This window comes from Macaca nemestrina, chromosome 18 (genome assembly GCF_043159975.1).
Source record: "Macaca nemestrina isolate mMacNem1 chromosome 18, mMacNem.hap1, whole genome shotgun sequence".
NCBI classification, from domain to species: Eukaryota; Metazoa; Chordata; class Mammalia; order Primates; family Cercopithecidae; genus Macaca; species Macaca nemestrina.
The window spans coordinates 77,079,429-77,106,887 of NC_092142.1; the positions used below are offsets into that span (position 1 = coordinate 77,079,429).

The 27,459-nt window shown below is 40.7% G+C and overlaps 1 protein-coding gene across 24 annotated transcripts in view; it reads left to right on the plus strand.

Annotated features, from left to right (window-relative positions):
• Positions 1-27,459, plus strand: part of LOC105491228 (WW domain containing oxidoreductase) — a 1,122,875-nt gene that overhangs the window by 39,211 nt on the left and 1,056,205 nt on the right. For all 24 annotated transcript variants that reach the window (XR_011616111.1, XR_011616112.1, XR_011616119.1 and 21 more), the window contains exon 5: positions 24,339-24,445. Coding sequence is in view for 13 of the 24 variants with exons in the window: in XM_071083674.1 (XP_070939775.1) it covers positions 24,339-24,445 (107 nt within the window). In the remaining 11 variants the exon portion in view is untranslated. The remainder of the gene's footprint in view (positions 1-24,338; positions 24,446-27,459) is intronic.

Here is a 27,459-nt window from a genome sequence, read left to right on the forward strand (position 1 = left end):
GTTTAGCCTTATCTGCTGTGGTATTAGTTTTCTGGGGCTACTGTAGCAAAGCACTACAAACTGGTTGGCTTAGGACAACGGAAATTTATTGTTTCCAAGTTCGGGAGGCTAGAAGTCTGAAATCAAGGTGTTGGTAGGGCCGTACTCCCTTTAAAATTTGTAGGGAAAGACCCTTCCTTGCCTCTTTCAGCTTCTGGTAGCCCTAGATGTTCATTGGCTTGTGGCAGGGTAATTCCAGTCTCTGCCTCCATCTGCACAAGCCATTCTCGCTGTCTCTTTTCACATCATCTTCCCTCTATTCCTGTCTGTCTCTGTGTTCTGATCTCCTCTTCTTCTAAGGGTGACAGTTTTACTGGGTGAGAGCCCACCTTAATGCCCTCAGTTTAACTCGATGACCTCTGCAAAGGCCCTGTTTCCAAGAAAGGTCACATTCTGAGGTACTTGGCTTAGGACTTCAACATATCTTTTTGGGGGGACACAATTCACTCCATAGCAACTGCGCTATGAAAGACATGCTGCTTTTCATCATTGATGCTATCCAGATGCATAGCAATCATTCAACAAGTCATTCGAAAGAAACAGGTGTTTCCTGAGGTCCCACTACGTAACTCAGCTCTGCTCTAGGACCTGGTGATGACAGCAATGAACAAAGTGCTCCTGCCCGCATGCAGCTTACTTTCTTATGGAGCATGATTTTCAGAAGTAATTGTTCTTCTGCCTCGTTATCATCAGACATTAGGAACCAAGGCGAAGTATTGCCTGCTTTCGATCACAGAGCAAGCTGCCTTGAGCAAGTGGGTTTGAATTGCAAAGGTGTTTAAGCACAGCTTGGTGGCTGCTTAGTGAGGATGTTGCAGAGGCAATTTAAATGCCGAGCAGGGCTTTGAGTTTGTGGTGGTTAAAGTCCATTTCCAGTGCGGAGATGGTATGATTGTACGAATGGACATGTTCTGGGCCTCTGTCTGTTTTGTCAAGTATACAACACTTCTGTTTATCTATAAAAAGATTCCAGACCACTGGATGTCAACCCCCTGACCTCCCACATTTTTTTTTTTTTTTGCATCCTGTACTCCTTTGAGAATATAGTGGAACCTCTGGCCCCATTCCACACGGGAAAAATAAAAAGAAATGTATTCCTAGGCAGGCATTTGTGTACAATTTTGTGAGGGAGGAAAGGATAGTTCATAGACACTGAATTAAGAAATCCTTACACTTTTCAGGAATTGTAATCATGAGTAGCAGTTAAGTACACATACTTCCATTAAATACACATACTTGCTTTATAGAGTGTGTTTTTTCATAAAAATTCATTGCATAGGGTTAGGAATAAAAATATGCATAGAAATATTTGTTACCTTTTCATTGTAATGGTTATTTTTTGATAGAAGTTTATCAGTATGTAATTAATAAAGTATTATTGATTTCAGAATTATATGGTGCTAAACAATGGAAATTTCCTAAATAACTGGCAGGTAATGAAAAAAAAATTCAGTTACTGACAGCCTGTCATAGTTGAATCTAAAAGCTAGGGGCAAAATACATATATTCTATGTAGTTTCCATTTCTAGACTCTGGATTTCTAAATTCTTCCTTATAAAATTTTAAATTTCTTTCTTTTTTTTTTTTTTTTTTTTAAGATGGTGCTCCCTAATTGATTTCCTTCATTTTATTATCTCCTAACAGATTTGATTTTCACACTGAAGGTAATTGTTAAAATGCCTCCTTTGGTAGTCAATAAATATAATTAGTTTAAGAAAACTAGAAATATTTGCTATTAGAATGAGGTGAACATCTAAGCGTCTTATTCATGGAAGCAACATGGTCAATATGGAATTGAATCGAGGCTTTGCAACACTTTCAACAGCTTTTTAAAAAGCAAAGTAGTTACTGTCTCTGTGGAAACAGAGATTACCCAACTATTATGTAATGAAAAACTAATGTTGGTTTACTTAAAACAAAACTGTGTAGCAGTGTGTTATAGCCACAGGAACTCCTCAGCCAAATATTAAGTTAATGCAGTGAAAACATTTGTAAAAACATTATCAAGCTGCAAAAGAACTAGGAATGCTGGTTACTTCGTAGTAGCTGGGTATTCAAAAACACTTGTCATTCTCACAGTTATGTTTGTGGTATCTTAGTGGTCATTCACCTTGGATGTGATTCCTCAAGTATGCCAGAAAAGCATCGTCTTGTGCAAGTGTTGTATGTAGGAAGAACTTTGTGTGGAATCATGATTGTGGGTGAATAACTCTAAATAAATAAATCATTTTCCCTGATATACAATATTGTGCTACTTTCAGCAGAAAGATGGAATCAATACTCTTGACTGTAATGGAGGTTTACAATTTTTCTAATTTCTTATTTAGGCTGATCTGAGCAACGATGTTCAAATTTCCACTTATTTAAACAAGATAGAGTTCTTGCTACGTTGAAGGAGTATTTTTAGCTTAGTAATTTACTTAGAAACTGCCTTATTCAATAGTCGATGTTAAATTTGAACTAAAACAGGGAGCATCATATGACATGGAGTCTTACATTAACATTTTGTTGGACTGGAAACAGAATCAACACATTAGTCATCTTAATTCATTTAGGTTGGCTTTCCTCAGAATTCTAGAATCCAAAAACAACACATTTGTCAATTTTACACACAAAAGAAGAGGCAGGATGTAGTTTAAACATCCAGCTTTGCAATGAAAAGCCAATGTAGCTTTAGTACACTGAATGAAATTCTGGGTGAAACAGACTGTGTAATAAGATTTTGATGCATATTGAATACTTAGAATTTTTTTTTATATTTGTTTTAATGAGATTCTCTTTATATCTGCTTTCACAGAAACTTGTAAATTGTCTAAAATTAAATTTTCTGTGGTTACCATCCACATGGGTTCTGAACTTGCTGTTATTCACATTTTCTTGCAGTGAAAATCTACAGGTCAAGGTCATCTTCATGTCTTTAGTTCTTGTTTTGCTTCAGGTCAGTTTAGAACTGAATGTTAAAAGGATATTGTCTGTTCCAAGGGTCACATTATGGCACGTGGACCAACAGCCCCCCGAGGCCCACTTTTGGAAATCAGGTTTTATTGGAACATAGGGATGCTTATCATTTACATATTCTCCATGGCAGCTTTCACATTATAACAGCAGAATTGAGTAGCTGTGAGGCCCTATAGCCAGCAAAACCTAAGATATTTACTGCATTTATTTACTATATTTATGTTTACTCTCTTGCCCTTTACAGAAAAAGTTTGGCAACCCCTGGTTTATCCTGCTATCATGTTTCCTACATAAGGATTCCTCTAATAAGTTTTCAGAATTATTAAGAAAACAAAGCTCATTCTTCCAAAAGAATTGCTATGCTTTTTTTTTCTTTTTTTTTCGGTGGTGGCGGTTGTTTAATGAGGAAGACATTATAAAGTATTATATTTCCGTTCCTTACCTTGGTTGCCAGGAAGCTCAGAACTTTAAACATTAAAATGTTTAAGTAACCAGCTCACTTCATGTTCCGGATCACCTTTCTTTTTCTTAACATGGGGACACATTTTCACCTAAAAAAAAAATCAACTTTTGGAAGCATAATTTACATATAGTAAAACCCATACATTTAAATCATACCCATGAAGGTCTTGACAAGTGTGTACACACACATAAACCACCACGCCAGTCAACATAATAGAACAGTTACATCTCTAAGAAATGTCCCACCTGCCTCTTGCCTCAGGCAATTTGTCAGTGTTACCACTGATTATTGTGTTATTTGAAAACCCTGGGTTGTATGCAGTTGTCTATTACAAGCTGTTTTAAATAGTTTTTGGTAGTGGTTGGGGCACCAATGATTATAGTTAAATAGCATAGCTAGAGAAGTTAAGATTCATTTATTCTATTCAGTCTTCAGTACACATTTTTAGGTGTCCATAGGAGAATCTGAGATATAGCTCACATGGAGAGCCTTTTAGCTAATGTAGTAATAATAAGCCTGATAGCCTGATGTATTATTAGGGTGGTGCAAAAGTGTTTTTTGCCATTACTATTTTTTTTTTTCTTTTTGGAGACAGAGTTTTACTCTGTTGCCCAGACTGGAGTGTAGTGGCACGATCTCAGCTCACTGCAACCTCTGCCTCCCAGGTTCAAGCAATTCTCCTGCCTCAGTCTCCCAATAGCTGGGATTACAGGTGCACACTACCATGCCCAGCTAATTTTTGCATTTTTAGTAGAGGTGGGGTTTTGCTATATCGGCCAGGCTGGTCTCAAACTCCTGACCTCAAGAAATCCACCCACCTTGGCCTACCAAAGTTCTGGGATTACAGGAGTGAGCCACCGTGCAGGGCCTGCCATTACTTTTAATGGCAAAGATAATTCTTTTAATAATTAAAATTTGAAATAATTCTTTTAATAAGAATCTGCTGCTTGCCAAGAGCTCTGCAGTTACCTTATTGGATTTTCCTAACAGCTCTTAAGAGTACATCTTATTTCCCTTTCACAGATGAGAAAACTGAGGACCACAGAAGTGAAGTCTATTAGTTTGCCAGAGCTGCTGTAATAAAGCTCCACGAATTGGGTGGCTTAAACAGCAAAAATTTATTATCTCAGAGTTCTGTAGGCCAGAAGGTTGAAGTCAAGGTGTTGGTAGGGTTGGTTCCTTCTGAGGACTGGGAGGAGATACCTATTGCAGGCCTCTCTCCTTGGCTTGTAGATGGGTGTATTAGCCAAGGTTCTCTAAAGGGGCGGAATAGGATAGATGTATTAAAACATATGAGGGGGAGTTTATTAAGGAGTATTGACTCCCATGGTCACAAGGTGAAGTCCCACAACAGGCCATCTATTTATTTGGCTCAAACATGCAGGCTGCCCCTAAGCACACACCATTTTAGCACACACCATTTTAAAGTCTTTATTAGGGCAAGGTGGACTTGATTTTCTTCAGTGCAAGGAAGCCAGTTTGAGTCCTCAAACCTCAAAAGTAGAGAAGCCGACAGTGTAGCCTTCAGGCCGTGGTCAAAGGCCTCAAGAGCCCCTGGCAAACGACTGGTGTAAGTCCAAGAGGCCAAAAGCTGAAGAACTTGGAGTCTGATGTTCAAGGGCAGGAAGCATCCAGCATGGGAGAAAGATGAAGGCTGGAAGACTCAGCAAGTCTACTCTTCCATCTTCTCCTGCCTGCTTTTCTCTTGCCTGGCTGGCAGCCGATGAGGTGGTACCAACCCAGATTGAGGGTGGGTCTACCTCTCTCCATCCACTGACTCAAATGGTAACCTCCTTTGGAAACACCCTCACAGACACACCCAGGAACAGTACCTTGTATCCTTCAATCCAATCAAGTCAACATTCAATATTAACCATCTCAGTGGTCTTCGTCATGTTCACATAGTCTCCTCACTGTGTGCTGTGTCCATGTTTCCCCTTTACATAAGGACACCAGTCCTATTGGATTGGGGCTCCCCCATTGTGACCTCAATTATCCTTAATTATGCCCATAAAGGCCCCATCTCCAAATGCAGTCATGTTGGGGGTTAGGGCTTCAGTGCATGAGTTTGGGATGGCAGGGGAGCCATTCAGCTCGTAACAATCGTAAGACTCCTGATCTGTTTCTCTTCCAAGCAATTCTTTGGTTTCATGTTGATTTTATTTCCTTTTCTATGTCTGTCTCAAAGCACTGAAGAAAATCAAGTCCACCTTGCCCTAATAAAGACTTTGAAATGGTGTGTGCTAAAATGGTGTGTGCTTAGGGGCAGCCTGCATGTTTGAGCCAAATGAAAATTCCAGTTGCAGATGCTTCCTTAAGCTGTCTACTCTAGGAAGGAGAATCTCTATTGGGATCTTTTGGAGAGTACTTGCCCCCCAGGTGCTTAGGCTCCCACTGCTGACAAGACCTCCTGCCTGGCAAGCCATGCGAGTTGGAATCCTCTGTAAGGGTTCCAAAGCCTTCACCAACTCAGAGCTTTTTCTGTCTCTTTTTCTCGTTTTTGAATTTACATTGATCCTCATCACAAATTGTTCACATTACTTACCTATGTTTGGGATCCTACCAAGACCCTCTTTTTGGCCCAGAAGCAGCAGTGCGGTGAGGGGAATGAAACACAAATTTACAGCTGTAAAGGGCTCCAGAAGTTATGCAAAATCAGCCTCAGCTGGAAGCCGCTCTGTGCATCACTCACATTCACACAAGCAGGTGCCTGATCACAGCTGATGGTTAGATTACACGTTTCGGGAGAGGTATAGATTTTAAAATTGGTGTATTTCACCAATTTTCGTCATGGTATCCCCAAACAAAGTGTGATCAAATGAAAAACTCCTTCCCCTCTCTCCCTTCAGAGTGAGTCTGATTTTATTCAAGCTCAGATGGCTTCTCAGATGGCGTAAAAATTGATGGAGAATTGCTTTTACCAATTGTATGCCCTGTGAGAACCTGGGTGCTGTAATCACTGAATGTGTTATAACCAAAAAGGTCAAAATAACAATGATTCCCTGTGTTTTGTTCCATGCGTCCTGGTAATGTGAAAGAAGTGAGGTGAAGAGCATAATTTACGTCCTCTTTTTAAAGCTAGCATTGCCTGTGCCTTCCATGCGGGACTGTTGTGGATATTTGACCACTGCAAGAAAAGTCACAGAAGCAAAAACTTAGGGCTTGTTTTAAATGTTATCAATTTGAATTGAGATAGTGTCAGCATTATTTTTTTTAAAGACCGAAACAACAATAGCAACAAACACACACAAGCCACTGTTAGATTTTACAAAACTTTAAAAAGTAATTTTATTAAAGATATCTAAGATAGCGATCTGGTTACATAGATTATCAGAGATACTTTTAAAAAAGCAACTGCAGGGTAAGGATTATCCTTTAATTAGGTGTTTTTCTATTAGACTCGATTTGCTTTAAAGTTTTTTTTACATTTTGCCTCTTTTTTTTTTATGTTTTGAGCACCACTTCCTAATCAATCACAATAAATGTCCGGTTTGGAGTTGGAGGAGTCATTGATTTTAGGCAAGGTCATGGTGAGCCCACAGAGCACAAAGTTAGTGGAACTCTGGCTGTTGATGTAGCTTCGAAGCCTGAATTTAAGTCATATTTTTGAAAAGTTGCATCTTAAAAAGTTATAAGCGATGGAGAATGAAAAGTCAATTTGGACACTTTAAAAGTGAGCCTCAAAAAACTGCTGAATTTTCTCAACATTGTGTTTTGAGCACTTCCACGTGACTTTGGGAGCATAAAGAATTTAATCTTTCCAAGAGGCAAAGTAATATACCACTTTTCACTTTTTTAATGGTGAGAGCCAAGGTCGATCTGAATTTTCTTTTTTTTTTTTCTTTTTTTTTTTTTTTTTAAAGGGGCTTGAATTAGAAAGGTAGCACATTGTCCACAGGGACGGAGCAGGATGGGGCCGTTTTTTCATTTCTGGGAGCTCGCAATGGAATGAAGGTCTTTTTTTTCTCTTCTTTTTTAAATTTTTCTTTTTTAAACAACTGCCTGCTAACCACTTCTTAATTGACAAGAGTGGAAACTATGTTGCCAAGAGGACTCACAGCCCTTTTGGTCATTAGGAAAGTCAAAGAATGGGAGTCTCTTTGGATGAGTGTGTGGGTACTGGATCTTGGTGGCTGGTCTGCTTGCTCTAAATCATAAAGAACCCTGTCTCCAACAGATGAGAAAGAGTAACGGAGGCCTCAGTAGTGAAAGGAAATCCTGTACCAGCTGTGAAAACAATGAAACATATTCAGTAATAGAATATAGCGTGCTTGCAAATTCAGAGTTGGGTTCCCTTCTCCTCTTGAAGTGGCTATAAATTAACTCATCAAAATAAAAAAGGCCAAACTTCAGGATAAATCTTTCCACTTCTAAACACCCAGAAACACTTTGGTTCTCTTAGTAGATACGAGTGTGAGGACAGAATTATACGAAGTGAGACCATGGTTGTGTGTGTGCACGTGTGTGCACATGCCTGTGTCATTGGTTAGTTCACAAAAGAATTGCCCTCTGAAGAACTTAAACTTGGGCCAGACAGCGCGTGTAGGGGGTGGAATTATGGAGCAATTGTTACTTTCTTGTATTAACAAGAAAGGGAGTGAAAGAGCTGTGTCTTGTTGAGAGCCTTTAAAAGACAGGGGTCTCTGCCTCTAAAAAGCTCGGTTACATTTCTTTTTTTTTTTAAAGGAGGCATCTATGTTTTTATTTTGTCCTGTTTTATTTTTCTTCCTAGGGTTCTCAGACAAGTTTATAAAAGTGCCATGTTGGCCGGGCGCAGTGGCTCACGCCTGTAATCCCAGCACTTTGGGAGGCCGAGGTGGGTGGATCATGAGGTCAGGAGATCGAGACCATCCTGGCTAACACGGTGAAACCCCGTCTCTACTAAAAATACACAAAATTAGCCGGGCGTGGTGGCTGGCGCCTGTAGTCCCAGCTACTCGGGAGTCTGAGGCAGGAGAATGGCGTGAACCCGAGAGGCAGAACTTGCAGTGAGCAGAGATCGCGCCACTGCACTCCAGCCTGGGCAACAGAGTGAGACTCTGTCTCAAAAAAAAAAAAAAAAAAAAAGTGCCATGTATACTTTGATTACAAAAAATTTCATGTGGTGTCACTTTCTTTTTATTGGTGAAGGGTCTTTATGTTTTATTTTTTTTGAGACAGAACTCTGCTCCATCACTCAGGCTGGAGGGCAGTGGCACGACCGTAGCTCACTGTAACCTCAAATTTCTAAGCTCAAGTGATCCTCCCACCTTGGCCTCCTAAAGTGCTGGGATTATACTATGAGCCACTGTGCCTGGCTGGCCTTTGCATTGGACATTAATACAGTTGGTTCTTTAAAGTTTGACAGTGAAGATTTTTGGAAATTAAAGAAAAAACAATTAAGTATAACTTGTAGCAGTCATGCTGTTAAGATCGTTTTTTACTGTTTGGAAGTATAGAAATGGGGTTAAATTAAGTCTATAATTGTAAACTATTGACCTTGGAAGAATATAGATAAAAACTTTTATTCCTGTGGATTAGTGATCCCATCTCACAGCCCTTACAGATAAATGTTTGGAAAAGCAAAGGACAGTGTTAATTCTGAGCCCCAAGATGAAATATCAAGTAAGAGAGAAGAACATTTGCCAATGCATCACAGTTTGGGGAGGATTCCATAAAGCAGGTGGGTTTACGTAATCTAGTAGCCGAAGAGACCTCAATTCTGTACCTTGGTGGGATCACACTGAAGGGAGCACTGGTAGGCTTTTGATGAAACAGGTGGCGTTTGGACCACTTCTCCCTCTTTGGTTTAACTTATGTTATACACATGCCAAGCATGTTCACATATGAGAAGCAAATGTCTCATAATATCCACAGAGAATAGATAGCAAATCCCATGAATCATATTTGACAGACAGTCAAGACTCTGCGGGGTGTGAGGCTGATGGGGGCGTTCCAGGCTGGTTTCTCCTGCCTCAAGGAGCTGCTTCTAGTGTGTGCTCTTAACCCTAAAGGTCGGAAACACTGTGTCTTCCTCTTCTCCCATACAGAGCCCTTCCCATGCCAAATGTGTGGAGTGTTCCCTCATTTTAAGTAATTCTCCAATTTTCTGGACCCCAGCGCGGTGTCCTACAATTCCGTTTTGACACTAACGACCCAGAGTCAGCACAGACCCCATGGTTGAGGGCTCAGCCCTACAGGATCGTCCCCTATTTCAAATGCCAGTAGCAAGTTCAAGATTATCATGTGCACTTCTGACCCACTTTACACATTGGGGTTCCCATGATCATCTCCTCAGGTTTGATAATTTGCTATAATGGCTCATAAAACTCAGGGAAATATTTACTTATGTTTACCTGTTTATGATAAAGGATATTACGAAGAATACAGATGAAGCGGTACATAGGGCCAGGCATGGGGAAGGGATTTGGAGCTTCCATACCCTCTCCCAGCATGCCCCTCTCTAGGCACCACACGCTCAGCAATCTGGAAGCTCTCCAAACCCTATCGTTTAGGATTTTTTGTTGTTGTTGTTTTGAGATAGGGTCTCACTCTGTTGCCCAGGCTGGAGTGCAGTGGTGCAATCATGCAATCATGGCTCATTGCAGCCAGGACCTCCCAGGCTAAAGCCATCCTCCTGCCTCAGCCTCCTGAATAGCTGGGACTACAGTCACACACCACCATGCCTGGCTAAGTTTTTTTGTTTTGTTTTGTTTAGTAGAGACGAGGTCTCAATATGTCACCCAGGCTGGTCTTGAACTCCAAAGCTCAAGCGATCCTTCTGCCTCAGCCTCCCAAAGTGCTGGGATTACAGGTGTCAGCCACTGTGCCTGGCCATTTAGGAGTCTTAGGGAGGTTTTGTTACCCTGGGCATGATTACTTAAATCACTGGCCATTGGTGATTAAGACAATCTCCAGCCCCTCCCCTTCCCCTAAGGTAGGGAATGTGGGGGATCCAACTCTCTAATCATGACTAATAAAAGACACTCCCTTCACCCATATTGCTCAGAAAATTTCAAAGGTTTTTGTTTTTTTAAACAGGGTCTCGCTCTGTCACCCACCCAGGCTGGAGTGTAGTGGTGCAGTCATGGCTCACTGCAGCCTCCAACTTCTGGGCTCAAGTGATCCTCCCACATCAGCCTCCTGAGTAACTGGGACTACAGGTGTACGGTGCTGTGCACCACTATTTTTTTTTTTTTTTGGAGATCGGATCTCACTATATTGCTAAGGCTGTTCTCAAATGCTTGGGTTTAAGTGATCCTCTTTCCTCAGCCTCCCAAAGTGCTAGGATTACAGTCATGAGACCCTGCGTCTGGCCAATTTCAAGAATTTTAGGAGCTCTGTGCCAGGAACCTGGATGAAGACCCAATATGTGTTTCTTACTGTATCACAATATCACAAATCCACAGTCACACAGTGATTGCGGTAGTTGGGGGGGGGCCTGATGGTGGGGTACACCTGCTTGAACTCAGGCTATAATGCCCATTGGGGTTCTCCCCCTTTTTTGCCCTCTGGTCTTGTGAGTTCTTTAACGTTGGGGATCCGTGGTTTTTCTCTTACGTGAAATGACAATGACAGTTTATAGGGTGTCTGTAGAGAACGCCTTAGAATTAATGTGTTTCATAAAGCACGTGGCGTGGTACCCAGCCAAGAGTAACACTCCCAAGTCCTCCTCCTTACCTGGACATTACAGCATCCTTTCTGTAAATCAGGATGCTCAGGAAATACCTTGTTTGGAATACAAATAGGCTCCTCCCTTTTTTTCTCACTGGCCTTGATTGCTCTGTATTAAAATTCATAAAGGCCCATGAATTGTCAATTAGATAGCATTTGGTTTGTTACTTTTAGTTTTTTCCTATAGCAGGCGTGTATGCATGTGCTAAAAATTGAAATAGCGTCGACATTACGAAATGCAGAAGTTTTCCTGCCCCCAAGTGATAACTCTCTCCTGCAGTAATCAATGTTGGCACCTGTTTAACCACTTTGTGTCTTATGTGCACGCTGTTCAGTACTTTGACTTTTTTTCTTAATACTATAACGCAGATATGTTTCCTTGCATCTCCAGATCATTTCTCCTCACTCTTTTTAGGTGCAATACAGTATTTTGTCCTATTCATGCAATATAATTTATTTAACCTAATTGATAAAACATTTTGGTTGACTGCAGTCTGTTGTAGATAATGCTGTATTGAATATTCCTCCCACATATTTGCTCATGTCAGCAAGTCTATTTGTAGGATAAATTTCTGGTTGTGGCTGGGTCAAAGAGCATGTCCATTTCAAATTTGATAGCCATGTCCCAACTGCCCCCAAATATGTTAAGCCATTTCCTATCCCCCCTCCCTCATTAATCTATGAAGTTGCGTGGTTCCCCTACATCTTTACCGACAGGAATGCCGCTCGATGTAGTTACTTGTATAGAATCTCTGTCTGCATTTGCCTGTCTACGACCATGTTAATTGTAAACTTTGGGTACTTTTGTCACTCATTCCTAACCAGGACTGTCACTGGTAGGTTAAATGAGAACTTATTCACCTAGCACAGTGGCAGCACTAGTAGCCAGTCTGGGGTCAGTCTTGCCTCTCAAGAGATCTCATACAGTGAATTGGGATTTATTGCGCAGCTTTACAAAACATTACGGCCTCAGCCTTGTACTGCCTAAAGCATGCAGATACAGCCTGGTGTATTTTAAAGATGTTCCACGTGAACTGACCCATTTCCCACTTCTTGAATTGGTATCTTTTTTTTGATAAATATATTTGAGATGTATTTATGTTATTAGGGCTATTCAGGAAGCTCTGTAGGGATCTGTTGCTGGCTGTATATAACACATACATTTAAAAAGCAGGGCTGGCTATGACTTATTTTTCTCTAGAGAGACCTGTGTAGTTTTGTAATTTCTTAAGAGTTGGCAGCTGTGGATCGTGTTTAGTAAGCGTGATCTCTAACTCTTTGGAACTCAGGACTATGTAATTGAAATGGCGTGGGAGGTAAATATGATCATTCAGGTAATTAAAGTAACTACGGAAACAGCGGTATGGATTATCTAGTCATTGCAGATGTGGCATTGAGCATATAGGCATGGTGAATATACGTCTTACAACTTCATCTGGAAATGCCCGTGGGGGAGTTGGATTTCAGGATCATCGTCAATGTCATGTCACTGTAATTTCATTTACATTAATCAGATTAGTTTGGAAAGTGTGGTCTTCCTACTTTTAGGAGGATATAGGAGAAACTCTCATCCTTAAAGCTGGTAGTTTGTGAATACAAAAACAGTCCCACATTTGAATTGTCCCCAAATCTAACCCAAGCTGAAGGACGTTAGGCCTATCTTCTTGCTCTATACACAATGGCAGATCTCCAGGGAGGAAGAGGATGTGTGCTGGAAGATTCTGCAACTTGTTGATTTGTTCCTAAGGATCATTTGAGTGCTATGTTTGTGGGGCAGGGCTGGAGGGGGCTGGAAATCAGCATCTCTGTGGCCTTTTAATTGTGCCCTGTTACGAGTAACATTTGTCCCCAGTGTTTCACAATTATAAATTAATAATAACAACCCATTAGAAATTACGGATATTGTAAGCCTCAACTCCTTTGGGCACCTTGATAAAAATGATAATTAAAACCATAATTTACAGTAAATGGGGACACTGCCCAAGTACATCCACAATAGGGAGAAAATTAAAAAACTTAAACCAGAAGGAACCTTCCTGGCTGCATTTTTCTTAGCTCCTACTTCCGTGGGAGCTTTGTCAGTATTTGAGGGGACAGGGTTCCCACCTTGATGTTTTTTGTGCCTGAGGATTCTGTGGGTGACTCTGTCCCCCCCCGTCCAACCTACCAGTGAGTCTCACGGGGTGCGGCTGCCTGCTCCGATGCGCTCCACCACCACGCCCAAGCCGTTTCTCCCTTTGCGTTTCCTGTCTGGGTAAATAACTCGCTGAGCTCACCAGTGGCCCACGGGGCATCCTGGACACCTAGACTTAGGCGGTCACTGGCTTTGTAGATTTTTTTTGCTTCCTACATGATTTTCTAACTTATACCTTGAACCGCTCAGGATAAGAGGGCACCTCGTCCATTCCTGGCTGGTCACAAGGCCACAGTATCTTGAGCGAGTCCACTGTGACCCCTGGAGGTACCCTAAATGGATAAAATAATAATATGAATAATAACTCATAGCGTTTACTCCCTGCCTAAATCCACAGGCTACTGCTGCCTGCCGAGGAGTCCCACAGTTTTCGCTTGCTGCATGGAGCTTCATCTCCGTTGCATTCATGTAATTTATTCACACGGAGTTGCTCCCCAATCCTTGATTTATTTTATTTTTTATTTTTATTTTTTTGCCAAGCACCCTGCCTTTTTGCTTGCCTGTTTCATCTTTATCTCTCATTCCAGAGGAGTTATTGGCCCAGAGGTTCTGCTGCCACTCAGTGACATTTGTGAAATGCAAAGGAGCTTGCACCATGGGTCCAAGCTCCTGCAGATCCCTGAGCTACTGCCCTTGTGCTTCTCTGTCCATGCAAAGCCAAGTGCTACTGTGGCATTTTCCAAGGCATTGCTAGCATCCTAGCATTCTCACGCTTGACAGAGTAGGGTTTGACATGGTTTAAATAAAATCTCAACCACATCAGTGGGAGATGTTCTTTGAGATTCAGTGATTCAGTTGTGAACATTTGGACTGAGGATGTTTTGTGGTAAGGCTTGAGTCATGTCTCCAACAAGGATGTTTCCTGGATAGTGTGCACTGAGCATCAGGTGCCTGCAGTGGCCTGGTGGGTAATGCCAGCAGCGCGGGTGATGACCATGGCCAACATGACCAACTAGAAAGCTCAAACCCCACCTCTAGCTAACAGTGGCTTCCCAGCTAACCTGTCACCACGTGGGATTGGGGACCTAGTGTGCTCCCGCTGTAAACTTTTTCAGAGAAGCTGCACATCTAGCTTTGGACCTGTGATCTCCCCAGTGTTTTAATGCTGGCAACTAATTCAAATTAGGAAGGAAGAAAGGAAGGAAGGAAGGAAGGAAGGAAGGAAGGAAAGGAAGGAAGGAAGGAAGGAAGGAAGGAAGGAAGGAAGGAAGGAAGGAAGGAAGGAAGGAAGGAAGGAGGGAGGGAGGGAGGGAGGGAGGGAGGAGAAAGGGTGGAAAGAAAGGAGGGAAGGAGCAAGGGAGGGAGGAAGGAAGGAAGGGAAGGGAAGAAAGTGTGGGCCACACAAAACAGGTCTGTGGGCTTGACTTGTCCTCGGATCATCAGTTTGTGACCTCTGTTCTAAAGAGTGAAAACTATGTACGATAGTATAAGTAGGTATTTAAATTACTTTCACCTTTTCCATTTTGTAGAACTTGAATGTTTTTGTTGAAAGCTTAAAACCCAAGACAGTGAGCTATTAAGCCTCCATGGCCACGTCATTTTTCTGATTGGATCCGATGTAACAAGTGTTAGAAAAACTGATGCCGCTCATTGCTTTAAAACGTCTTTCTTTATTTTCTTGGTATTATTAGGTTTAAATATTCTTCAGAACACACTCTTGCCATCTCCATGCAGTTAAGCTAGTTTAATTTAAACATTGTCATAAAGTTAATTTTTTATAAGATGAATCAGGTTATTAAATTTAGTAAACCATTGCCTTCATTATTTTGCACAAACTTTGGCACTGTGCAGAACAGGCTTAGCACTACTACATTTAGCTAATGAAACTGGCCATCAGCTGCGGTATTACAAGAGTGAGGGCTGTTATTCTCCTGGGTTTTATCCAGGACTTTAACAGTAGGTAGCATTATTAAACTTTTTTTATATAAAACTCCACACTCTAGAGATATGGTTTACTATAAAAGTGTTATTGTCCTTCCTGTTAAACTATCATCTTTTGAAATAGCCATGCTTTGTTTCTGTTCCAAAGGCAATTGTAAAGAGTGAGAAAATGGAGTTGTCTATTGCAGCTTTTAAAAGTAGACTAGCAACGGGTAATGCATTGCTTAGATAAAGGAAGATGTAAGAACCAGAGTGTAATTTCACAAGACACAGAGACAGATGGCTTACCCATAACTACAGTCAGAGTTCTCTAAAGGAGAGAGGGCGGAAGCTTGAGCCTGTAGCCTGTTGCCGCTGTCTTGTCAGATGTGCCCTTTCTGGTAATAAAAAGTCCTTTGCCGTGGATTATTTTGTCAAGTCAGATAGCATGACTTAACAGGTATTTTTGGGAAAATAAAATTTGATAGAAAAACGGCATGCTTTTCCCCACAGATTTCTTGGTAGCATCATTCAAAACTATGGCGAGCGGTATCTTTGCAGGATTTTAATATTTATGCATTATTATAAAGGAAGGAATAGGGCCATCCGTGTTGCTGTTTGAAACAGCCTGGATTGTTTTAAAATAGTCCAGAACTGCAGCCTATTAGCGGTCTGCAAGAACCATTTGTTCCTTCAGCAGATATTTATTGAATCCTACTGGGTGCTAGTCTGCCAAAATACGAAGATGGGAGGGTGCAAGGCTCAAGGAACTTACCGCTAACCTGAGAAACTGGATAAATAAAGCTCTGGACTGAGCGTGGTGGCTCATGCCTGTAATCCCAGCACTTTGGAAGGCCAAGGTGGGTGGATCACTTGAGGTCAGGAGTTTGAGACCAGTCTGGCCAACATGGTGAAACCCCATCTCTACTAAAAATACAAAAATTAGCTGGGTGTGGTGGCACGCGCCTGTAATCCCAGCTGCTGGGGTGGCCGAGACATGAGAATTGCTTGAATCCTGGAGGTGGAGGTTGCAGTGAGCGGAGGTTGCAGATTGCGTCACTGCCCTCCAGCCCGGGTGACAGAGCGAGATTCTGTCTCAGTCAGTCAGTCAATCAATCAAGCTCTGGAACCTGCCTGGCCTTGGGTTATATCAATGCTTTCTCAATCTGTTAAAAACATAGCTGGTAACGAATAAGAATTGTGTTTACTCTCATTTCCACTCTCTTACATCATTTTTTTTTAATACCCTGTGATGAAATTGTGAATACAGATATTCCTGATCATTGCTTTGACCTGGAAATTTCAAAGGGACCCAGAGTCCACCATTCTCTCCGAGATCTTCTGGGTGCGTGAAGTCCCGGGCTCACAAGTGCAGTTGTGTTTGGTCACTCTGTGTTGCTTGCATATGGCTGTCACCATCTCATTAGCCTGATTGATGGGACAGATCTGTCAGCAAGACTTTGTTCGGTGCCCGCCCCCAGCCAGCCGGGCTACAAAACCTGGCATTTTACTTCTCTCATTTTCCCCAAATGATCTAGGTGTCTTTTGCTCACTGGTGATGAGGGGTGACATTGGCATCACAGGTAAAAATCAGTTAATTTGAGACGATTGTCCTCTTTCTTGAAAGGTTGGAGATGACAGCTTCAAACACTTTTTACTACACACATACCCAAGGGGAGGCAAACGGATTTAGGTGTTAAATACTTCAGGTTTGAAATCCTTTGTGCACTGTTTCAGCATCTGATTTAAGTATCAGAGGTCATCTTTAGGTGATATGTATGTATTTTGGAATACGGGATTTGGCAAAATCTCAAAAAATAATTTCAGGTTGTCTCAGCAATGAGGTTACATTGTGCTCCAGAGCCCGTATTCAGACAGACGGAATGGTGGAGCCCGTGGCTGATTTCTTTGAATTCTGGTTGGTGTTAAAGTCACTCACCCTCAGGTTACCACTGGTAGCACATCTAGGAGCAAGTTTTAATTTTTTAGTCATAGTGACTGTGCTGGATTTGGTAGGTCATACAAATTGTGGAAGAGGCATAGGACACCAAGGGTTTTGCAAAAAGCAGGCAACTAACATTTGTTTCCCACCTACTATGATTATGTTAGGCTCTCAGTATATGTTTACCACTTATTCCCCATTTTACAGAAACGATAACTGAGTTTCACATGGATTCAAGGCGTGACCTTAGATCCCACAGCTGGTACGTGGTTAGAACTGGCAGCGACACAAGTGTGTCCAACTTGAGTCTTCCTCTGTGCTATGCTGACTTCCCTCGAGAAGTAGTCTATATAAATCGACTGTTCTCTGTGAAGATTAGGCCTGTGGGGGTGATTGAATGAATGGACTTTACTAGGCTCTTCCACATGGTGATGTCAGGAAGATAACGGTATGCTGATTTTCCATGCATGTTAACATTATCTTGTAAACAATAATTTATGGCCATTTGACATGGATTTGGCTGAACTACATTGCTGCTTTCTCTAGTAGAGTTGACTACTTCATTGTTGTACTGTACTCTATATGGTCTTCCACCATAGATTACAAAATATGGTATTTTTTAGTTTAGAGCAGTGACTTGGTGTTCAAGCTCTGGATTAGACTGCCTCTTCTTTTTCCTCCCTCCCGTCTCTTCCCCTCCTCAACTTTCCCCTTTTTTGAGATGACTTTAAAATATAGATTCATTTTTTTTAAACATACAGAACTTTTCAGTTTTCCATTTCTTCTTGTGGCAACTTTTTTTGTAGTGTTTTTCTAGGAATTTGTCTTTTTTTCCTGTATTGTAAATTCATTGGTATAAAGTTGTTAACCATATCTTAAGATCTTCTTACGGTTCGTAGGATCTGTAGTCCTTTTCTTTATTTTTCATTTTTAAAAACAACTTTATTGAGGTATGATTGACATACAAAAAGCTGTATGTATTTGATGTATAGAACTTGATAAGTTTGGAGATAAGTATATACCTGTGAAGCCATTATCATAATTTATAAGTACATGATACAATATGGGCACAGTGCTGTATGGTAGATCTCTAGGGCTTTTCCATCTGGCATACCTGAAACTTCATACCCTTTGGCTAATACCTCGTTGTTTGTCTCTCTCCCCAGCCCTTCGCAACCACCATTCTATATTTTGCCTCTGTGAGTTTGAGTGTCTTAGATTCCTCATATAAATTGTATCATATAGTATTTGTCCTTCTGTGTCTAGCTTATTTCACTTAGCATAATGTCCTTCAGGTTCATCCATGTTGTTGCAAATAGCAGAATTTCCTTCATTCCTAAGGCTGAATAATATTCCATTGTGTGTGTGTGTGTGTGCGCGTGTGTGTGTGTGTGTCTTCCACATTTCCTTTATCCATTCATTCATCAGTAGAAATCTAGGCTGCTTCCATGTCTTGGCTAGTATGAATAATGCTACAGTGAACATGAGAGGGCAGACATATCGTTGTGATCCTGATTTGAGTTCCTTTGGATGTGTATCCAGAAGTGGGATTGCTGGATCCTAATGCAGCAATTTTTAATTCTATGTTTAATTTTTTGAGGAAACTCCGTACTGTTTTTCATAGTGGCTGCACCAATTTACATTCCACTAAGGAATGTAAGTTTCTCACGCACAAGGGGTCTCTTGTTTCCACACCCTCAACCACACTTATCTTTCCTTTCATGATGAGAACCATCTTAACAGGTGTGAGATGACATCTCACTGCGATTTCAATTTGCATTTTCCTGGAGATTAGTGCATTTTCCACTTTTCATACACTTGGCCATTTGTATGTTTTCTTTGGAGAAATGTCTGTTCGGTTCCTTTACTTGTTTTTAAGATCTGTGTGTGTTTTTTTTTTTTTTTTTTTTTGGCTGTTGGGTTTTAGGAGTTCCTTATATATTTTGGATATGAACACTATCAGTTATGAGGTTTGCAAGTATTTTGTTTTTACTATTTTGTAGCTTGCCCTTTCAGTGTCTTGATGGTTTTCTTTAATGTGCAGAAGCTTTTTAGTTTTATGTAATCTCACTAGTCTGGTTTTGCTTTTGTTGCTTATGCTTTAATGTGACCTGATGATGTCCTTTTATTCGTCCCCGATATCGGTCATTCGTGCCCTCTCTTTCTGTGTCTGTCTCTCTCTCTATCAGTCTTGCTAGCCCTTTATCAATTTTATTAGTCTTTTCAATTAACAGACTTTTAACTTCTTTTTTTCTCTGTATTTTATGTTTGTTTTAGATTTATAAGTTTCTCCTTTCTCCTTTCTCCTTCTATTTCCATCGTTCTGCTTTCTTTAAGCTTAATGTGCTGGGTTATTTTCCTAAGGTAATGGATGCTTAGATCATCTTCTTTTGTTTCTTTTTTTTTTTCTTGAAACAGGATCTCACTCTGTCACCCAGACTGGAGTGAAGTGACATGATCATCCTCCTGAGTAGCTGGGACCACAGGTGTGCACCACCGCGCCCAGCTAATTTTTTGTAGAGATGTAATTTTGCCGTGTTGCCCAGGCTGGTCTTGAACTCCTGGGCTCAAGTGATCTACCCACCTCGGCTACCCAAATTGCTGGGATTACAGCCATGAGCCACTGTGCCTGGCCTTCTTTTTAATATATGTAGTTAAGGCTGTAGATTTTCTTTTAACCATGGCTTTAGCTATACTCTATAAGTTTGTATATATGTTTGTAATTATTGAGTTTAAAATATTTCTAACTTTCATTGTAATTTTTTGAGCCATAATGTCTTATTTATTTATACATATATTTCCAGAAAGGAGAATTTTCTGGGATCTTGTTATTGATTTATAATTTAATTCCATTGCGATCAAAGATCATGCTCTCTAATTTTAATCTTTTGAAATTTGTTGAGACTTGCTTTTGGCCCTGCAAATCATCAGTTTTTGTAAGTATTCTTGAAGTACTTGAGTATATTTTGCTGTTGTTTTCAGCGTTTATCATATTCAATTATTTTCAGTTTATCAATTAAGTTGTTCAAACCTTCTATATACTTTGTGTTTGGCTGCTTATTTTATCTGCTACTAAGAGGGGTATGTTAAAATCTTCCATTATAATTGTGAATTTCTCCATTTATTCTCCTGATTCTGTCAATTGTTGACATATATGGGAGGCTCTATTATTAAGTACATATAAATTTAGAATTGTCATGTATTCTTGGTGGGTTGAAATTTACCATTGTCGGCCGGGCGCGGTGGCTCAAGCCTGTAATCCCAGTACTTTGGGAGGCCGAGGCGGGTGGATCACGAAGTCAGGAGATCGAGACCATCCTGGCTAACATGGTGAAACCCCGTCTCTACTAAAAATACAAAAAACTAGCCGGGCGTGGTGGCGGGCGCCTGTAGTCCCAGCTACTCGGAGGCTGAGGCAGGAGAATGGCGTAAACCTGGGAGGCGGAGCTTGCAGTGAGCCGAGATCGCGCCACTGCACTCCAGCCTGGGCGACACAGCGAGACTCCGTCTCAAAAAAAAAAAAAAAAAAAAAAAAAGAAATTTACCATTGTGAAATGGTCAGTGCTTTCTCTTGTAATGCTTCTTGCTTTAGAGTCTCCTTTTTCTGAAATTAGTATAGCTGCATCAGATTTCTTTTGGCCCACATTATACCGTATGTATTTTCCATTCTTTTACTTCGATTTTTTTATCCTTGTGTTTAAAGGTACAAAACATAATGCACATTATTTTATAAGGAGAATATATATATATGTTTTCTTCAGTCTGACAACTTTTTTCTTTTAATTGCTGTCTTTAGGCCATTTATATTTAATGTAATGACAAAGATATTTGGGTTTGGGCTTAAATATACCACCTTATTATTGGCTTCCTGTTAAGTTATTCTATATTCTTCTTTCTCTTTTTTCTTTTCCTTTCCTCCCTCTCTCTCTCTTTCTTTCTCTTTTTCTTTTTCTTTCCTTTCTTTCTTTCATTTAAATTGATACAGGGCCTTGCTCTGTCACCCAGGCTAGAGTTCAGTGGCATGGTCATAGTTCACTGTGACCTTGAACTCTTGGACTCAAGCAATCCCCCCATGTCAGCCTTCTGAGTAGTTGGAACTACAGGTGCCTGCCACCACACCTGGCTATTTCTTTTTTAATTTTAATTTTTGTATAGACAGAGTTTTGCTATGTTGCCCAAGCTGGTCTCAAGTGATTCTCATGCCTTGGCCTCCCAAAGTGCTAGAATTACAGGCCACTGTACCTAGTCATCTTCTCTCCTTTCTTGCCTTTTTGTCATTCGACTTTTCTTCTCCGTTAGCTTGTTAAATTTGTAGAGATTTACAGCTTGCATCTTTGACTTATTAAAATGTAATATAAATCAGTATTATATCACTTCCTGGAGAAGACAAGAACCTTAGGAAGCTTTACTTCCATTACTCACCTCCTAGGTTAAGCATTATTATTATTATTATTGATACAGTAATTTTTGCTATGTATTTTAAAACTCATAGAGTTTACTACTCTTACCATTTGGATCTTAACATATCGTTACCCTTTATGTTGCTCTTTGTTACTTTCTGAGTCTCTGGGTTTATAGCTGGGGTCATTTTCCTCCTTCCTGAAGAGCATCCTTTAGTGTCTCCTGCAGTGTGGGTCTATACGCGATACTCGGTGTAGTGCAGGTGATAAACAAAAAGCAGCTTTCGTTTGCTGAAAATTTTTGTTCTCCTCCTTTCTTTTTCTTTTTCTTTTTTTTTTTTTTTTTTTTGAGACGGAGTCTTGCTCAGTCGCCCAGGCTGGAGTGCGGTGGTGCAATGTCCGCTCACTGCAAGCTCCGCCTCCTGGATTCACGCCATTCTCCTGCCTCAGCCTCCCGAGTAGCTGGGACTACAGGCGCCCCCCGCCACTACGCCCGGCTAGTTTTTTTTTGTATTTTTAGTAGAGACGGGGTTTCACCGTGTTAGCCAGGATGGTCTCGATCTCCTGACCTCATGATCCGCTTGTCTTGGCCTCCCAAAGTGCTGGGATTACAGGCGTGAGCCACCGTGGCCGGCCTCCTCCTTTATTTTTCAAGAATATTTGTATTAGGTATAGAATTCTAAGATGAAAGTTTTATTTCTTTCAGCTGTGACTTCCATCATTTTCCTTAGAGGTATAACTATCAGTCTTGTAGCTACTGGTCTCTAACTACTTCTAAAACTATCTGCAGTTTTTAGCAGTTTACTCTGATGTGCGTTAGTTTGACATGTATGTGTATATGTGTGTGTAGACATATATACCCATATGTGTATATGTGTGTCTACACACACATATACACATATGGGTATACACCCATATATATATTTCTGTTTGCAGCTCACATAGACATAAATATATATATGTACACATATATTTCTGCTTGTGGCTTGCACATATATATACACATACATGTAGACCCACACATTTATACATATACCTGTCAACACATACACATATATATTTCTGCTTGTGGCTCTGGATAATTCTTGAATTTGTGGCTATATATCCGTCATTGAATTTGTAACATTGTCAGCCATTCTGTCTTCAAATATTGCTTATCTTAAACTAGCCGGGCGAGGTGGCGGGCGCCTGTAGTCCCAGCTACTCCGGAGGCTGAGGCAGGAGAATGGCCTAAACCCGGGAGGCGGAGCTTGCAGTGAGCTGAGATCCGGCCACTGCACTCCAGCCCGGGCTACAGAGCAAGACTCCATCTCAAAAAAAAAAAAAAAAACAAATATTGCTTATCTTAATCTATTTCACTTCTTTTGGAACTCAAATTACATGTATGTGTACGAGCATAGGAGAATGTGTTTCATATGTCTCTTCAGTGCTTTGCTTTACTGCATTAGTTATGTTTTTCTTTTTATGCTTCACTTTGGATTTTTTTTAACTTATTTTATAGTTTCCTTAATCTTGTCATCAGCTATGTCTCGTATTCTGTTAACCTATATGTTGAATTGTTAATTACTCTTATTGTGTTTAAGTTTCAGAATATCTGTTTGATTTTTTTTATTGTTTCTAATTCCCTGGCAGAATTCTCCATCTTGCCTTTTTGTTCCTTGAACCTATCAGTCAGAGTTATTTTAATCACTGTTTCTGAATAACTTGATTAGACAGATCTCCTGTGCATTTATTTCCATTTTTTTCCCCTCTGGCTTTGGTGAAGTTTTGTCTTTTTGTATGCTTAGCTATTTTGTTTGAATGTCTGAGAGTTTATATGAGTATTTGAAATAATTATAGTGGTAATTTGAGACGCTAGATAATGGTATCTTCCTCCAGAGAATATTTTCTCTTGCTGCTGGAAATTGGATAGATAGGGACTGATCACTTTAATCAAACCAGGAATTGAAATGGCCTGAAGCTGAGTTTCCAGTCTTGTGAAGTCTGGACTGTCTCTTGTTATTACAGCGAGGGTATAACTCTTTAGGGTCCCAACCAAAGGTTTGGTGTGTGTACCGTGGCCCTTTCCTGATGGGTCCTGAGCTCAAATTTGGGTCTTTTTCCCTGTTATAAAATTGCCAAAAGCTCAGCCCATCTTCTCAGGCTTCCAACCACTATGTGTGGAAATGAAATATGCCTTGAAGGGAAAAAACTGCCAAATGCTGGCCTTGCAATTTTTGCAGATCTTGGCCCCCCAGATTCTCAGTCAGAGTGCCCTCCTGATGCCTTCAAACAGATGTGTGTGTGTGCACCTGTGTTGTTTTGTCCAGCTTTTCTAATTGTTTTAAATAGGAAACGGGGCTAAGAAACCTAGGTGACGGTGGTGGAAGCAGAGGTGCTGGGGACACTTACCATAGAGTAGAGCATCAAGTCCTTATCGTGAGCACAGGATCTGGTCATTATTGATGGTTAAATGGCTGGACATGCCGTGAACTCTTCTATGGCTCGGTCTTCATCTTTGAAATCACTGCATCCCTAGGACAAGTTTTCTCACCATCACGGTGTTGATAGTCCGGGCCAGATAATTCTGTGTTGTCGGGGGCTGCCCTGTTCATGGTAAGATGTTTTGTAGCATGCCTGGCCTTTGCCCACTAGATGCCAGTAGGACTCTACCCCACAACTGTGGCGACTGAAAATGTCTGCAGACATTTGTACCTGTCCCCTGGGGGTCAAAATCACCCCTGGTTGAGAACCTGGGGTAATGTAAGTAGTGCTCCGATAAAGGCCATTCAACATGACTCACTATGTTGATGTTATGTTTTCTAACATTGACTTTCCTTTAAACCATAGGGTTTGAAACTGCCAAGTCTTTTGCCCTCCATGGTGCACACGTGATCTTGGCCTGCAGGAACATGGCAAGGGCGAGTGAAGCAGTGTCACGCATTTTAGAAGAATGGGTAAGCGCTTGACTGTTGTTTTTTCTTTTAATTGTCAAATACACATGCCAGGCTCACCACATGGAGATTTTAGTGCAGTGTGTAAAGTTTATTGGTCTTGGAATCATGTCTTTGTTTTTAAAGTCATCTTCACTTTGTTTGTTTTATGAGTGAAAGCATGAGCAAGTCCATTATTATTCACACATTTGTTTATAGTTCATTGTCAGTGTCATCTGCTTTATTAGTCAGGAGTTTGAGAATGTTTATTCGTTTAATTCATTTATTAAGAAAAATAAAACGTGGTGAACGCCCATAATTGCAACTAGGAGACTGTTATGCTTATGATTTTTAAGATTAGAAGGAAGTAGGCTTTAACTCTATCTCTGATTTCTTACTTTTCTCTGTCTGTATAGAAGTTGATGTTGATATGTGTCTACATAAATATTTATTGAGGGCTTGCATTAGTCTTGGGACCAAGGATATAGCATCAAATGAAACAGAATCCCTGCCCTCGTAGGCTTACCATCTAGGTAAGAAAAATAGACCATAATCAAGTTTAATATTTACCATAATATTAATAAATAAAGGACAGTAAAGCAGAGGAAGGCGAGGGGAGTGACAGCATGAGCATGCTGGAGTCATCAGCAGGGAGCCTTCCAAAGTTGTCACATTTGATCCGAGACCTGAATGAAGTAGAGGTAAGCCGTGCAAATGTCAAGAGAAGTACTCTCATAGCAGTGAGAATAGCATATGCAAAGGCTCAGAGGTAGGCACAGGCCTGGAGATTTCAAGGATCATCAGGGAAGCTAGTGTGAGTGTAGATGAATGGACTGGGTAGGAGAGGTGCTCTTGGGGGATGGGTGTCTGGTAGACTCTGAGATAGCGATGAGGAAGACATTAGAGGGTTTGAGCTAGAGAGTGATGTGAGCTGTTTGATTTTTGAAACGTCACTGCACTTTAGCATGAAGTCTAGGCTATGGGTGCTGGGGTCTACTGTTAAGGACAACAGACATTGCCACTGTTTTTGTAGAGCTTTCAGCCTATCGTGAAAGACTAATTTAGTCAAAAAAAAAAAAAAAAAAAGCACAGATCTTATTGTAAACTTGAAAAAACAGTGAGTGGTCATAGGAATCAGTAATGATGCCAAGGAGTTGGGAGACCTTTGGAGTCCCCAAGGAAGAAGTGATTGAACTAAGATCTCAAGAAAGACCTGAGGAGGGTGGAGAAGGGTCAGATGGGGTAGGGGAATGGCCGGTGCAGAGGCCCTGGGAGGAGGGGGAGGAGGAGACAGAGCAGCGTGTTTGGGAGCAGAGCCTGAAGGGGGCTGGATACACCCTGCAGAGGCCGTCTTCGTTTTCGAATGCTGTGAAAGTTTTCTTGCCATTTGAAGAAATAGACCACAGTGTACTTAAGAACATTTTTGGTACTCTGGAGTGAAAAGTTATGAAAATACAGAAAAGGAAGATTTATTTCTGCTTTTTCAGTGTATTTATGATGAAATATTTGAAATTCAGTATATTTGAAATGAGCCCTTATCTTGAGCTCACTGGACTTACTATTTTGGGTTAAATATAAAAGAAAGCAGAGTGTTATTTTTTCTGATTATTTTATTGTCTTTCTGACTAAAGTAATAACCTCTAGTAGGTGGGATAGTAGTAATCTTTAGAGATGTATCGAGAAGAGTACAAATGGGAATACATGCATCTTATTTGAATCTACATGCAGAATGGAAAGGTGAAAAATGAAATGTGAAAGTGTTTCTTGGTCCTTCTCTTGGAAGGTAAACGTTATTAACTATTTTGTGTATTCTTCCAGAAAAAGGTTATATATATACCAGCAAACACACTCACATTCTGTCCTGTACTTTTTTTTTTTTTTTAACTTAGTACTACAAGAGATCTCTTATTAGTGCATATAGATCTACTTCATTGTTTTAACTGCTAAATAATATTCCATCATGTGCTTATGCTATAACCAGTCTTCCCTTTGGTGGCCATTTAGGTTGTTGGCATTGTTTTGCTATTTGTTATTCCAAGCAATGGTGTTTCACAGTTCTCTCTTTGTTGCATCATTCTTTCTTACAATTTCATCTGATACTGGGTCTAAACTATGCGGCTGTGAACATTCTTTATTTACGCATTTGTGAGTAAACGCCTAGGGGAGAATCTTAGCAGTGGACTCCTTGATTCAAAGGGCATATGCATTTAAAGTTTTGGTAACAGTTCCTGAGTCATTTTCTTTCTTTTTTTTTTTTTTTTTTTTGAGAGTGAGTTTCACTCTGTTGCCAAGCTGGAGTGCAGTGGCACGATCTCTACTCACTGTAACCTTCACCTCCTGGGTTTAAGCGATTTTCCTGCCTCAGCCTCCCGAGTAGCTGGGACTATAGGCACGCATCACCACGCCCAGCTAATTTTTGTATTTTTAGTAGAGACAAGATTTCACCATGTTGGCAAGGATAGTCTCGATCTTCTGACCTCGTGATCTGCACACCTAGGCCTCCCAAAGTGCTGGGATTACAGGTGTGAGCCACTGTTCCCGACCTCCCGAGTCATTTTCTTAATCTTGTTGCTCTAATTTCCATTCCCACTGACAGTGTAGACAGACAACTGTTGAGGGCTTGCAGTGTTCTTGGCACTAGCAGGATGGCATGTCAAAATTGTAAAACTCTGCCCATTTGATGTAATATTTGAAACTGGAAAGGTAAAATTCCAGGGACCCTAGTGACACTATAGTAACCTGATTGTACAGTGCCATTCATGTTTAAACCAGTCTTGGAGGAGAATGCTATAGCACAACTGTTTTTGCATCATTAAATTTATCCTCTTCTTTTCTGAGAACACAATATATATGAGAACACATTCATCTGCATTTATCCTATTTTAATTATCGTTTGATACTTAGAGCAGAAATTCCTGGACCAGCCCCAATTAGCGATAGGACCTTGGGTAAGCCTCTGGATCTGTTTGTAGCTTCTGTTTCCTCATCTTTAAGGAAAAAGGTTGATGGGATAGATGATCTCAAAGACCCACTGTTCA